Source organism: Polypterus senegalus, chromosome 3 (genome assembly GCF_016835505.1).
Source record: "Polypterus senegalus isolate Bchr_013 chromosome 3, ASM1683550v1, whole genome shotgun sequence".
Lineage (NCBI taxonomy): Eukaryota > Metazoa > Chordata > Cladistia > Polypteriformes > Polypteridae > Polypterus > Polypterus senegalus.
In genome coordinates, this window is record NC_053156.1 from 49,199,802 (window position 1) to 49,214,476 (window position 14,675).

General features: G+C 36.0%; 1 protein-coding gene across 1 annotated transcript in view; it reads left to right on the top strand.

The window, feature by feature from the left end:
* Positions 1-3,615, top strand: part of LOC120525124 (very-long-chain 3-oxoacyl-CoA reductase-like) — a 61,039-nt gene extending 57,424 nt beyond the window's left edge. Inside the window, exon 11 of the mRNA XM_039747164.1 lies at positions 2,565-3,615. Within this exon, the coding sequence (XP_039603098.1) occupies positions 2,565-2,675 (111 nt within the window). The 3' untranslated portion in view covers positions 2,676-3,615. The remainder of the gene's footprint in view (positions 1-2,564) is intronic.
* The last annotated feature ends 11,060 nt before the right edge of the window (positions 3,616-14,675 follow it).

The window sequence follows — 14,675 nt, forward strand, 5'->3', positions numbered from 1 at the left end:
CCTTTGCTGCTGCACATCACCTGAGTTAAGACCAGTCCTAGTACTTCCTGTGTGGAGCTATTGCTGTTTTTACCATTGCCTTTATGAGTATTTTTTCATAACCTGGTTTTACAAAAATGTGTACTTGAGGATCATTGGCATTGTACAAGCATAAGTATACACTGCAGTGAATTGGCACTTCATTCAGGGATTGTTCTTACCTTGTACTTTGACCAGTTTTACTAAAACAGACAACCTCCATGTGACCTTTAACTGGATAGGCAAGTTAGAAAGTGGATGGATGGATACATTTCATAAAATTGCTATTTTATACTTGTGTTAAGTAATTCTAAATGAAGTCCTTATTATGGACCAGTTAAGATGGAGCCTCTAATGATTTGGTCCCTATCTTTTTCTATCAGGCAAGTACAGATTTTCTTATTACTATCTCAAATATATTAAGAATTTTAGTTGTTGTTTTACCAATCACTGTGCTCACAAATTAGTCTAGCTAATAATTTGAAAGAATTGAAAAGTACAAGAAGCCTCTTCAATTAACTGAAACACTTAGTCCTAGTTTAATACACCAAAATCGTAACAACTCTCTTCAGTTTGAGCAAGAAATAGATATGTCAGATGTACTTCACTGACACTGATGGAATTGATAATTGCGCCTTTTTGTTTTTCATACATTGTTCCACTGAACATAATTATGATGTCATTGAATATGTATTTGGCAGTAAATTGATGGCATCACAGGTCAGGGTAAATACACATTAATAATTTACATTGATCATTGTTACTCTTTTGAAGTATGCATAAAGTCCAAATTCTTGGCCAGTAAGATGTGTCTTGTTTTCCAGTTGAGTTTAATTATGTATCATCTGGGAAATCAAATAGTGGTCTTATTCTACAACAACAACAACAACAACATTTATTTATATAGCACATTTTCATACAAACAGTAGCTCAAAGTGCTTTACATATTAAAGAATAGAAAAATGAAAGACACAATTATAAAACAAAATAAATCAACATTAATTAACATCGAATAAGAGTAAGGTTCAATGGCCAGGGGGGACAGAAAAAACAAAAAAACTCCAGACGGCTGGAGAAAAAATAAAATCTGTAGGGATTCCAGACCATGAGACCGCCCAGTCCCCTCTGGGCATTCTACCTAACATAAATGAAACAGTCCTCTTTGGATTTAGGATTCTCACGGAAGGGCTTGATGATGATGATGGTCACGTAGACTTCTGCCTTTTAATCCGTCCATCATTGTTAGAGCATCATGAAGCTTTGAGTAGGTGGTGGTGGCGCAGGCCACCACCACAAAGAAACCGGAAAAAGAAACAGAAAAGAGAGTAGGGGTCAGTACCGATTTTAGAGCCACCATGAATAGTTATTGTAATGAATTGAACATACAGAGTATCAGGATTAAGTTAAATTACGATTAAAATGAAGTTATAAAAAGGCCATGTTAAAGTAATGTGTTTTCAGCAGTGTTCTAAAGTGCTCTACTGTATCAGCCTGGCGAATTCCTATTGGCAGGCTATTCCAGATTTTAGGTGCATAACAGCAGAAGGCCGCCTCACCACTTCTTTTAAGTTTTGTTCTTGGAATTCTAAGGAGACACTCTATATTCTAACAATATACTTCCTCCGAAAAGGTTCAATGGTCTCTTGGTATTGCTAAACCAGAGTTTATTTTTTTTAGAAAACTTTATTGCTGTATTTGAGTAGAAATTGGAGCTGAGGCCATCCTGTGAATTCAGAAAGAAGTGGCTTCAATTCTTCAGGATGTGGAAGAATTATGTAAGAGCTTGCAGAGCATGTGGTTGAGCCAATTCAATCAATTGTCCTGCTGGGTTGTCACAGCTTTACTCATTTCTTCCCAATCTGTGAAACATTTTAATGCCTTTTTGCCTTTCTGAAGAGGATTAACAAGGGATGTGAGGAAAAAACACTTAATAAAAGGGACATGTGGGCAAAGGGAGAATGAACAAATCTAAATAGGCAGTACCTAGACTAGGAGAAGAAGCTAAGATTCTGGACCTGTTACTCAGCGGCACTAACCCCTGTGCCATCCACACACTTCCAATTGAGAAGCAGAAATTATTTAATATTAATGTATGGAGGATCCACTTTTTCTGAAGCATTGGCTTTCATGTTTTGAAAGAACAAATGTGTTATTTATATATATGATTTGTTTTCTTATTCAATATATTTCACCTCACATTTTTGTTATGTTTAGGTTAATTCTTGGGCTAGCTTCTGATTCGTAAAAATTTTCTCAGTTTGTAGTTAATTATAAAAAAGTTGTTAAAGAATTGTGTATACGGTATAATTGATAACATCAGAGAAACAGATTTTTAGGTGCCCTGGGTACTTCCAGAACCATTCATCTCCACATGCCTTTTACCATTTATTAATTTCTTTAGGGAATATTAATCTTATACATTTATAGAGCTGAATTTTCTTCACTTTTAAAGTTACATGCTTTTTTGCTCATAGACACAGACTCTCTAGTAAAGGACATAGAAAGTCACTCACACAATCTGTATCTCTATTTCATTATATTTACAGCATTATGCCTTGAATTTTTTCCTGCCTGGCTGGTTCCGTCTCAGTAACCTTTCAATACGTCAGCTGGAGAGATTTGCATCAAAATATCAAAAAAAGAATAAAGAAGAATGAAAAAGAAGAATGAAAATTTAAGTATTGTCATTCAGGCTCTGAGTAACAGAGGTGTCTGTGCTTAGTAGTTGTTTTCTGTGCATTGTGTGCTTAAACACTACATAAGAGATAAAGAATGTTAAAAATCACTGCTAAAATTGAGATGTAAGTTAAAATCTGCATAGACTGAGTATTAAATGGTATAAGAAAGTCCTCCAAACTCCTATGAATAGTGTTTAAAAATAATAGCTTTGTTTGCAGCAATAGTTCCATAAACTGTTTTGGACTTTGTTGTTTCATTTTTGGTAAATTCTTTTGTTATGAATGCTATATTATTATGGTGCTATATGCACCTTCGCCAACTCTACTCCCTGTATCCTCACTATTCCACTGACCTCCCTCTCATTTACACAAATGAATTATTAAGTTTTAATTAGCTTATGCTACCGAGATCCTGAAGAGATAATACCAAATCTGACTTTTTTTTTCTCTCAACAACAAGTCTTTTGTTCAGTATCTTTTGCTATATCTCTGAAACCCTAACCCTGCCACCAGCAAATATGACATACCCTATTACATGTAATGTTGCATTGGCTTAAATTGACGAAATGTGTGGATGAGACTCGCAACTGCACTCGGCAAGTCTGACTTACTGTATGCTATGACTGGAGATTGTATAATGTGACACTGGCTTAAAACCATTTCCCCTTTGACTTGTCAACAGGCATATAATTTCCTAGTTTGGACAAAATTTAACAGTCATGTGTGCAACTGTATGAGTTGACCATCATCCCTGGCAAAATTGACATTTGCCAAATTTAGTGTATACAGTATCTAAAATTTTGTTTCTTTGCAGTTTAAAGTAAATTTCCCCATATACAGTACCTGTAGAATAAAGAGGTGTCTTGAGCCATCTCCAAACCCAAAATCAATTGAGTGTCTGAAATCCAAAAAAAAAAAACAATTTCAGAAATGAGACGCAAGGACAAACACAGGCAGTTAAACATCACACAAAATTGAGTAAAGCCATTATTGTGTAACTGCTCGGGTGCCTTCCCTCTTGCCCAACTTAATAGATAGATAGATAGATAGATAGATAGATAGATAGATAGATAGATAGATAGATAGATAGATAGATAGATACTTTATTTAATGACTCAATTGATTTTTTGACATTACAACCCCAAATGTTAATTTTACTTGTAAGGAGAAACCAAAAAGTTACATGAAATTCATAAAGATTAAAAAAAATATATATTTTAAACTTATACTTTTTGAGGCAAAACTGCCACTACAAATAACAAGTGCTGCTTCTTTGTTGCGAACTTTATTAATTTCTTTAATGGCAAAATAGAGATGCAAGCCAAAAGTGTACTCAGTTATTATAGTTTCATGATCATCATCTGACTGAGTAGACATTAGTGGCTTGAAAATGAAAGACAAATACCCATCCATCCATTATCCAGCCCACTATATCCCAACTACAGGGTCACGGGGGTCTGCTGGAGCCAATCCCAGCTAACACAGGGTGCAAGGCAGGAAACAAACCCCAGGCAGGGCACCAGCCCACCGCAGAAGACAAATATCTTTAAAGAATATTATATTTCTAAATATTATACAATATTTATTCTGTTACAACAGGCTTTGTCACTCCTCCATCTACTTTTTTTGGTTAAATTAATTACCATGTCCAGGTCTGTGCTTAAGTCCTTTCAAGTTTGACAATAAGACTTAATGGTAAGGATAGGAATTATTGCTAAATTAGAATAAATCATTCTTCTGATTCTACACTGGAATCAGCCTGGTCTAGACACTGCTTATTTACCTCATTAATAGGAAAAGTAAATAATGAAATAGAAGTCGCGGTAAAGTACCTGTTTCCTGGCAACAGATCAAAACAACAACAACAACATTTATTTATATAGCACATTTTCATACAAAAAAATGTAGCTCAAAGTGCTTTACAAAATGAAGAATAGAAAACACAATAAAAAATAAACATAAGTCAACATTAATTAACATAGAATAAGTAAGGTCCGGTGGACAGAGAAAACAAAAAAAACTCCAGACGGCTGGAGAAAAAAATAAAATCTGTAGGGGTTCCAGACCACGAGACCGCCCAGTCCCCTCTGGGCAATCTACCTAACATAAGTCAAACAGTCCTCTTTGTATTTAGGGTTTTCATGGAAGGACCTGATGATGATAGTCACGTAGACATCGGGCTTTCAGTCCATCAATGTTGGAGCTTCATGATGCTTTGAGTAGGTGGTGGTGGCGCAGGCCGCCACCACAAAGAAACCGGAAAAAGAAACAGAAGAGAGAGTAGGGGTCAGTATGGATTTTAGAGCCACTATGAATAGTTATTATGATGAATTGAACATACAGAGTATCAGGATTAAGTTAAAGTGAAGTTATAAAAAGACTATGTTAAAGTAATGTGTTTTCAGCAGTGTTTTAAAGTGCTCTACTGTACTAGGCTGGCGAATTCCTATTGGCAGGCTATTCCAGATTTTAGGTGCATAGCAGCAGAAGGCCGCCTCACCACTTCTTTTAAGTTTAGCTTTTGGAATTCTAAGGAGACACTCATTTGAAGATCTAAGGTTACGATTTGGAATATAACATGTCAGACATTCCGATATATAAGATGGAGCGAGATTATTTAAGGCTTTATAAACCATGAGCAGTATTTTAAAGTCAATCCTGAATGACACAGGTAACCAGTGTAGTGACATCAAAACTGGAGAAATGTGTTCGGATTTTCTTTTCCTAGTTAGGATTCTAGCAGCTGCATTGTGCACTCGTTGCAAGTGATTTATTTCTTTTTTGGGTAGTCCTGAGAGGAGTGCGTTACAGTAATCTAGTCTACTGAAAACAAAAGCGTGAATTAATTTCTCAGCATCTTTCAATGATATAAGAGGTCTAACTTTTGCTATGTTTCTTAAGTGAAAAAATGCTGTCCTAGTGGTCTGATAAATATGTGATTTAAAATTCAGATTACAGTCAACAGTTACCCCTAAGTTTTTTACTTCCGTCTTAACTTTTAATCCTAATGCATCAAGTTTATTTCTGATAACCTCATTGAATCCATTATTGCCAATTACTAACATTTCAGTTTTCTCTTTATTTAGTTTGAGAAAATTACTATTCGTCCATTCAGAAATACCAGTCAGACATTGTGTTAGTGAATCGAGAGAGTCGGTGTCATCAGGTGCTATTGATAAGTACAGCTGTGTGTCATCAGCATAGCTGTGATAGCTCACGTTGTAACCTGAGATAATCTGACCTAACGGAAGCATATAGATTGAGAAAGCAGCGGACCCAGGATAGAGCCTTGTGGAACACCATATCGGATATCATGTGTCTTTGAGATGTGATTACCACAACTAACAAAGAATTTTCTCCCTGCCAGGTAGGATTCAAACCAATTTAAGACACTGCCAGAGAAGCCCACCCATTGACTAAGGCGATTCCTAAGAATATTGTGATCGATGGTGTCAAATGCAGCCCTCAGATCTAACAGGAGAAAAGCAGAACCGAAATGTAATAAAAATCTTAGCTTAATTAGACTATGTAATACAGTTTCAAAATTTAAGCCTATCTTCCCAACAGAGCAAGTCCTACTAAACAGGATTATATGCAAAAAGTGTTGCGCCACTTACCTTTTTTGTAGAAAGTTTAATTATTTTCTTCTGTCTTCTTTATTAAGTCAAAGACCATTATGCGGGTCACCTTTATTTAATTTACAAAAGAATATTGTAATAAAAATTTCAACAAATTATTCTTCACTGTCCTCATGTGAATTTGGTGTATAAGATTATAAAACAGCTGGCGTTTTCCTTTATGCTATTCAGATAACTCTGGGACTGTTACACAAACTTGATGGTGAATCTAAATTTATTATGTTTTACTCAGTCAGTTTTATTGTGGAAAAAGACTTTACTTCTTCTTCTTCTTCCTGAAAATTACATAAAAGATGCTTCTTTAAACAGGTTGTTACAAAAATGCATAAGAAACTATATAAGTTAATATATTCTCAACAAGAGACAAAGAATGCAGATGGGCATTTATTGCTGTATAATATTCAATTCTCCCTACCAAAATACATTAGCTATGTATAAAATAAGTTAAATCTTATTTTCTCTCTGCTGAAATCGAGAAGTATCATTTCTATTATATGAAATATCCAGCTATTAATTGATATGCTATAAAATGTTTATTTTAAGCTGTTCTTTCAATTTGGTATTGGCAATGAATTATAGATGTTGATTCTAGTTTTTCAGAAAATGTGAATCTAAACAATGTTTGATTGACTGACTGACTGACTGACTGGCTGAATGAATAATTAATGAATTTTTTTCTTGCTCAAATTGTATGGTTATGTCTTCATTTGCTTGGTATTAATACAGTAGTTATTGTGTGGTTGTACTTGACCTTCTCATGGCACAATCCACTGTAAAATGAACATAAAGAGAAAGTAGAAATGGTTGGGATCCCAGTTGGACAACTGGCCAATTAACTTCACACTGGTGTCTTTTGGATATGAGCAGAAGCCATTATACTGTACTTGCAGAATAACTTACCCAGGCACAGGAAGAATAAGCAGACTTCACATAGGCAGCAATGTGTCACCGTGCTGCCCTCACCCAAATATGCTTGGAAAATAAAATAAAGTTCCTTCCAGCATTGCTTTCTCCATTGCATATAATATTGTGCATGGCTATGTATGAATTTGCATTAAACATAAGAGAGTAAGAAACACAAGAAATGTGACAAATGAGATGAGACCATTCAGCCCATCAAGCCTGTTTGTTTGTTTGTTTTCAGCACTGTATGAATTATGGGGCTGAAAATAAAATAAAATGAAATAAAATATCCTCTATAAACACTGGAACATTTATAAAACGTCAATTTTCTGTATGGTCAAGCAATGAAACATGTACATCAGGTCATTTCCATGTATATGCATTTTACCACTTAAAATATGTTCATTCCATATGTTAAGTGATGAATTGAGCAAGGCCAAAGGGGTCTCCTGCTTACCTGTTCTTTGGTTGGGTGAGGTGAGTAGGACAGATTGTTTGAGGATGACTCAGGAGATTATTTGGATTCTGTGACTAAATGGGTGCACCAAAGACGCAGTGGGGGCCACTTGTGTCTCACCTCTTTCTTGTCTCAGTTTGTGTTCTGTTAGTCCCAATGAGCAATCCATATGCCCCAGGGGGCTAGAGGGCATGAGACCCAGTAGATTTACAATGCTAATTAATGATAGAGCTGCCAGTTAGGTCATACAAGAGGTTACAAGACCTCCTTCTACAAAGATACAGTGAGAACTTTCTTCTTTTTTAAAGAGTGAGAGATGGAGAGATGTAACTGACTCTTTGAAGTCGAGACAACTATTGGAGTCTGCAAAGAGATCAGAAGGGTACACTGTCCCACATGGGAACAGGACTGATTATGTTGGCCATTTACATTAGGAGGGATAGAGGAGTTATCTTTGAAACTGACCCCTTAAAGGGCATGGAAGATGCAGGATGAAAAGTCACCACTAACCATTAGAACAGGGGTGGGACAACTTTTTGGAAGTGGACCAAATTCAATTAAATTCAGCTTATTTTTGAACAGCTTTCTCAACTGAGTGCAGATGTAACAAATGTGACAAGTTTTCAGATAAAATGCAAGTATAAATACAAGTATGAATTTTACAAATCACTAAATACAGAATTAGTACACATAAGACATTGATTTGTTTAAACACACACAAAACAAAGTAGAAACTATTCAACAACGATTAATTGTTCAGCTATGTGCAGTTGTCAATGGAGGAAAGAAAAACAAAAGCTCCAGTTAGAAACATCCCAGGAGAGAACAAACCTCTGGGAGGTTCAGTCAAAGTCCTGGAATCTTCAGCCAAGTATCCGTACCCCGCCTCTCAGGCATTCTACAGTAGAATCTGCCCTAGGCTGCCTAATCTGATGACAGAATCTTTCCATCTGATGATTCCAATGCTCCCAGGATCTAAGATGACTTTTCAATGGGCTGGAGAACAGATTAGCAATAGAGAAGTAGTACCAAGTGTCACATTATTGGTGAATAATTTTCAATAATGACACACACAGTGGACTGTATAAAATCTAGATGTGACTATGAACCCAGGTAATACACCACATATGTTAATCACAAACATTAACTTTAAAAATTCTCAAATAAATGTTATAAAATTAGTTGTAAAATGTTTTTTTTATTAAATGCTATCTTGATATATAATACGCTACCGTGGCTGTTTGTTTGTCTGTCCAGGATTTTAAATCACCTGTAGCTTGAAAACTGTTTGACCGATTGACCTGAAATTTGTTACACATATACTACATGACGTCTACTATCCGCTTTTGGGGTGATGATTGACCTCCCATGTTATTCGTCTTTTTATTTTTATTTTATTGTAGAGTCAACTCTCAGCAGCGGTCAGCATTTTTCATTTATTTTCATGTATGCTTGTCTAAGAAGCTGCATTCAAAATTTTTAAGTTACCACAAAATTGTGGCTTCATTGCTGCATGCAGTCGATGGTTCTAGAGGTGTGGTCCCGGAAATCATGATCGTCGGCATCCTCTCTGTGGTGATGTAAAGTGTTATCATTTTGAGTACAACACTTTCCAACTTTGTGAATAACTTAAAGAAAGTCTTGTGTTATTTGTTAAATTCTGGCTTAAAGATTCTTGTGCATTTATCAGCTACAAGTTGATTTCCCTTTGAAATTATTGGTGGCTCAATTCTAACCCCTTTGGTATTTCATTGTAAGGTTACCTTTTACATTCATCTTCCTCAAACACTATTGGTCCATCGCAGTTCATCATTGAGTCCATTCTGACCTCATCTACAGTAGAACTGTCTGGTTTGGTGCTGCTTCTCTTCAGACTAAGGCCAATCTGCAACATATCATCAAAGCCTGTGAAAGGATCATAGGCTGGGACTTACCACTCATTGAAATCCAATATGTGTCCAGGGTAAGGAAGACTGCTGATTCAACTCACCCAGGGCATCACCTGTTCTAAAGACTTCCCTCTAGCAAATGTCTTCATACAGTGGAAGGTAAAATAACACGTCACCTAAACTGTGTTTTGTCACATGCAGTTATTCTGACTAATCAGGTCAGAGCTTCTACTCAATATCTATGTATACCTGCACACTGGACTGCTGGGACGTTTTAATCCTACTACCTCTTTATTTTTTGTATTGCCCAAGTATGCTGCATCATATTTTATCATTTTATATTTCTGTTTTGTATTCTGTGTTGTCCTTATATGTTGCACCAATACTATCAAGACTAAATTTATAATACATATTAGTGTACCAGTGAATTCTGATTCTGATTACTTTTTAGTCTCTTTTCTCTGCACCTTTTATCAGTGGGAAAACAAAGACACAGTTGTGATGCTGCTGTGAGTGAGTGCATGTTATTACTTGTCACAATAATCACATAGGTTGATGTACAGTAATATTAAGTTTTGCTTGATCAGCAGCTGGAAAATCTTTCCCCATTTACCGCCTTTCTTTTATTTTTGTAAAATTGATTTGTGCACAGACCTGGAGTCACACCCATAATTCCACCTTCTGGAGTGTCTCCAAATCCATTGCTAATAAATTCAGCCTTATGTAAACTAACCTAAAAGTCACATGTGAGTCAAAAGCAATCAAGCTGATAAAACCATAAACACTTATTATGTATGTTGCTGTACTACTGACTGTCCTCATTTATATGTGTTATGAAAGTTTTCTCCAAGACATAAGTGAGTTTGGTCTCCCAAAACAAGCTAGCAAGCAGGCTAGAAAACTACTTACTCTGTCCAGCAGAAGCAACCTTGACTTAAGCCTGAGCATGTCCTAAATATAAGAAGCAACTAAATAAAAGAAACAGCTATAAATATCTCAAAATAAAGCAAAAGCTCCCACACATATAAAAATGACCCTAAACCTTTGTCTTGCATGAAATTGGAAAACACCTAATCCTTATAAAAGAAAGATTTATTAACAGTACAGTATGTCAAAAAATAATAATACTATAATACAATGAGATGCTCCAAATTCAAAAAGAGGCAACTTAGAGTTGAGTTGCCTAAAGACAATCCTAAAGCAAGCAAAATTCCAAAACACATTAGAGCAATCACAATCCTATAAACGAAAGCCAGAGATTAAAAATAACCAGAAATTCCAGTAATAATCAGCAACACTTACAAAATCCAAAACTAAATGAATGATTCCCACACCAGAGCCTTCTCAGTCAATTTAAATAGCCTGAGGAAGGATCCAGGAGACATGATAACAGGGTGTTCCTGCATCTTTAGGCTCCACTCAAAAAGAACAAGGAACAGAACTATATTTAAAGAAACAGTACAGAATTATTGCTCCATACAAAACCAAAATAAATAACATAAAAACATGAGAAAGGAGCTTGTTGTCTAAGGTTGGAAATGATGCCTATCTCTAATTTTAATTTAAATTTGTTTGTAAACATAATGTGAGCTTCTGTACCAAACAGAAGAATGTTCAATAATTGTGAAGGAAGTTCAGATGACACAGTAGGAATTGCATTCCCTTTTTCTTTTTTAAAATTTGGCAACTTCTTACTTTTTCTCCCCAAAATTCTCTTTTATTTAATTATAAATACACCCTGTTTATAGTTTTATAAAATAGCATCATTCCTGGTTAGAGAATCTCTATAACATTCTTATGTTAGAATACACATGGGATTAAAAAGATAAAATACATGAAGTTTTATGATTCTCATAAAAAGTAATATTTTTCCCCTCTGTCTTTTTTTATCTGTAGTTTTTATTGATCTGCTTAATACAAGACTCTTCTGAATAAACTAAATGTGCTTGGTACTGAACTGGATGAACACATTATAAAGAAAGTGGGTGGGTTGATGGATGACCATTAGGTCACTATGAGTCCATTACATTAGTAGTTCTAATTTTCAGTGAAGAGTTTTGTATTGTTTGTTTTTAATGATTTTCATTCAATATCACTGAACACCTCATCCAGAAATAGTGCCTGCCTGGTGCCCACTTCTTATGGAAGGCTATATTGATAGTCAGGCTGTCATTATATTTCCAGGGTCTCATCCCTGACTCTAGTATCATTTAATTTTCTTTACATTTTTATTTCATAACAAACATCAACTGATGCACTTGGACACATCATCAGTTATAGTACCTGGGGTCATCAGGTGTTTCGGTTCCTTCAACATCTGACACCCTCACCCAGGTGACCCAAACTGGAGTGATCAGTTCCTGGCTTGTTAGCAAATACCATTTGACCAGAAATCACTTCTCTTAATCTACAGCCAACTCAAGGCTTTCTCTGCTGCCACTTTTGTTTCCCTGGTGGTCTTTCCTCTGTGTGCATTATGAATGCCTAGGAGGTTTAAGGTCTTACACAGAAACTGACCAGAAAGCCCTCTACAGCCCATGTCTATGGGCACTCACCATGCATGATTTGTCTACAGCACTCCTACACCAAGTTTGCATACTTCAATTTCTTCATCTTGCTGACTCTCTCATTCAGCTCCTCTCAATGAACTGTGAGCTCCAGCATGACCACCTGTCTTCATGTCTCCGGAAACAGCATGATATCCAACTATATGGTGGTCTTTATCATGTTCTTCTTGAATTAAAGGTTTTTTCCCAATCCCACCTTCATCTGCCACTCAGCTGCTTTTGTAAGTGGCCCTGCTGCTGCTCTTAACTCAGGCTTGTGCTTCTCTCCTGCTCTGATGAACTTGTTGCCCTTCCTCTCTGGTTGCAGGAGCTTAGTCTGCGCTATGGTGCCACAGATGGCCTCAGCAATCATTTTCACCTACAGTGATAGCATCTGTGACCTAGAGCTTTACGGCCACAGTTAAGGATATGCTTGAGTAATACCTATTCTTGTTCTGAGATAGAAGGGGCATGCTAATAAGTCAACCTTGCCCCATCAAAAGAAATTTCATGGGGTAGGTAGAACATCATACATGGACTGGATGAGGAGCTCAGTGTAGTTAGATTTAGCCCTCCACAATTAGGACCAGGAGGTTATTGTCCTTAATATATGTTTTTGTTTAGTTTTTTGTGTACTACACAGGACAACGAGGATTTTTCTTCATTAAAACTTTTTGGTGCATTTTATGGATTTTGGTCTGTTTTATCACAAAAATCACCTTTAAATTTCCTTATCAAGGACCATTTTATTGTAATCAACAATTTTTGTAATTTCCTCTCTTATAATAAGTATATATACAGTGGGATGCAAAAGTTTGGGCAACCTTGTTAATAGTCATTATTTTCCTGTATAAATTGTTGGTTGTTACGATAAAAAATGTCAGTTAAATATATCATATAGGAGACACACACGGTGATATTTGAGAAGTGAAATGAAGTTTATTGGATTTACAGAAAGTGTGCAATAATTGTTCAAACAAAATCAGGCAGACTGACATTTTTTATTGTAAACCACTTGTCAAGTTAACAATGATATTTTCCTCCTCTTAATATAAAACTTGGACTGATTAAAATGTTTGTGAAAAAGATGAACAAGAAAGGTAAAATGGATTTTGATATCTTTTTTGTTAGTTCACAAATCAGACATGCCACTAATATCAAGCGGTTTGAAGATCTGCTAGTGGGGCTGGAGGAAATTGCATGGATGGCATTGAAAGATGCACCAAACTATGTTCATCTGGTGGCCACAATGGCTTAAGTATGCAAAACCTTGAAGTGCAACCTGTTGCTAAAGACTCATTTTCTGCATTTATACTTCTTCACTCTCAACTTGGTGTAGTTAGTGACAAACATGATGAAAGGTTTCACCAGGACTTTGCAGTGATGGAAAAGTGACCGACTATTGTTGGACACTGAAGTGAGAAGCATTGGATGGTGAGTACAAATGAAAATCAAAGCTTTTTAATTGTCAATTGAACACAGTGTGTCAGCATCATTAAGTGAATTAAACACACTAAATTCAATAAAATTTAATTTCTATTTATCCAAATTCCTATGTGATGCTTTCAATCCTAAATAACATTTGTGTTCAGCTTATCATAATCACAAAAACTTTTTCAAGAAGCAAAAATGTGTTGTCCAGTTTGTTTTCTTAGCAAATATTAATTTGCCTATTACATTTCTTATGTTAATGTATTATGTTAAATATATCTTTCTTTATATTACATTCTTATGTTATTTGTCGTCTCCATGTTGAACCCAAGGTGTTGTGATAAAGCAAAATAAAATAGTGCAAAGAGTGCAAGCTCTGACCAAAAAGTACCAAAACCCAACTAGGACCTTCAGTGGTCTGCCTAGAAACAGAAGTCAAGAGGCAGTGTTTCAGGCCTGCATTAGGCAGAACATAGGTAATGGATTTGAAAATACAGCACAACGAAACTTTTAAATGTCCCAAAAACACAGAAATGTACTTCAAATGTCAAGAAAAAGAAACAAAAAAACTCTGGCATGGAAGACCAAGGCCAAAGAAAGTCCGAGGGTAGGTGAGGTGGGACCTCAGGATTAGGGAGGCTGGGTGGGGTCATGCGCCACCCTCCATTTGAGTCGCCACTTGTTTGAGCATACCTTGCATCCGCTTAGCTCGTGATACCTGTTTGTTCAGCAGACATTATCATCTAGCGATGATTAAGGAGTAACATTTGACATTTTTGAGAGAGAGATCACAGCTATGTGTGTTTTAGAGGGTAGCTGTTCATTGGCAGAGATATCAGGGCCATGTGCTCTTCTCCCCACGCAAGGGACACTCTCCCATCAGAGCTGAACATGATCAGATACAGTGGCGACGTTTGGTTGTACCTAACCTTTGCTTGGCCAGAAATAACTTGCCAACTTTTTACATTTTTGGCAAGGAGATCACAGCTATATTCTCACCCTTTATAGCAAAACCAAAAATATTGTATATCAAGAAGCCCTCGGATACGAAAGCTATCAATATAAATTCTTCTCAATACAAAGTATGACTTTTTTTAACATTTTTTATTGATTTT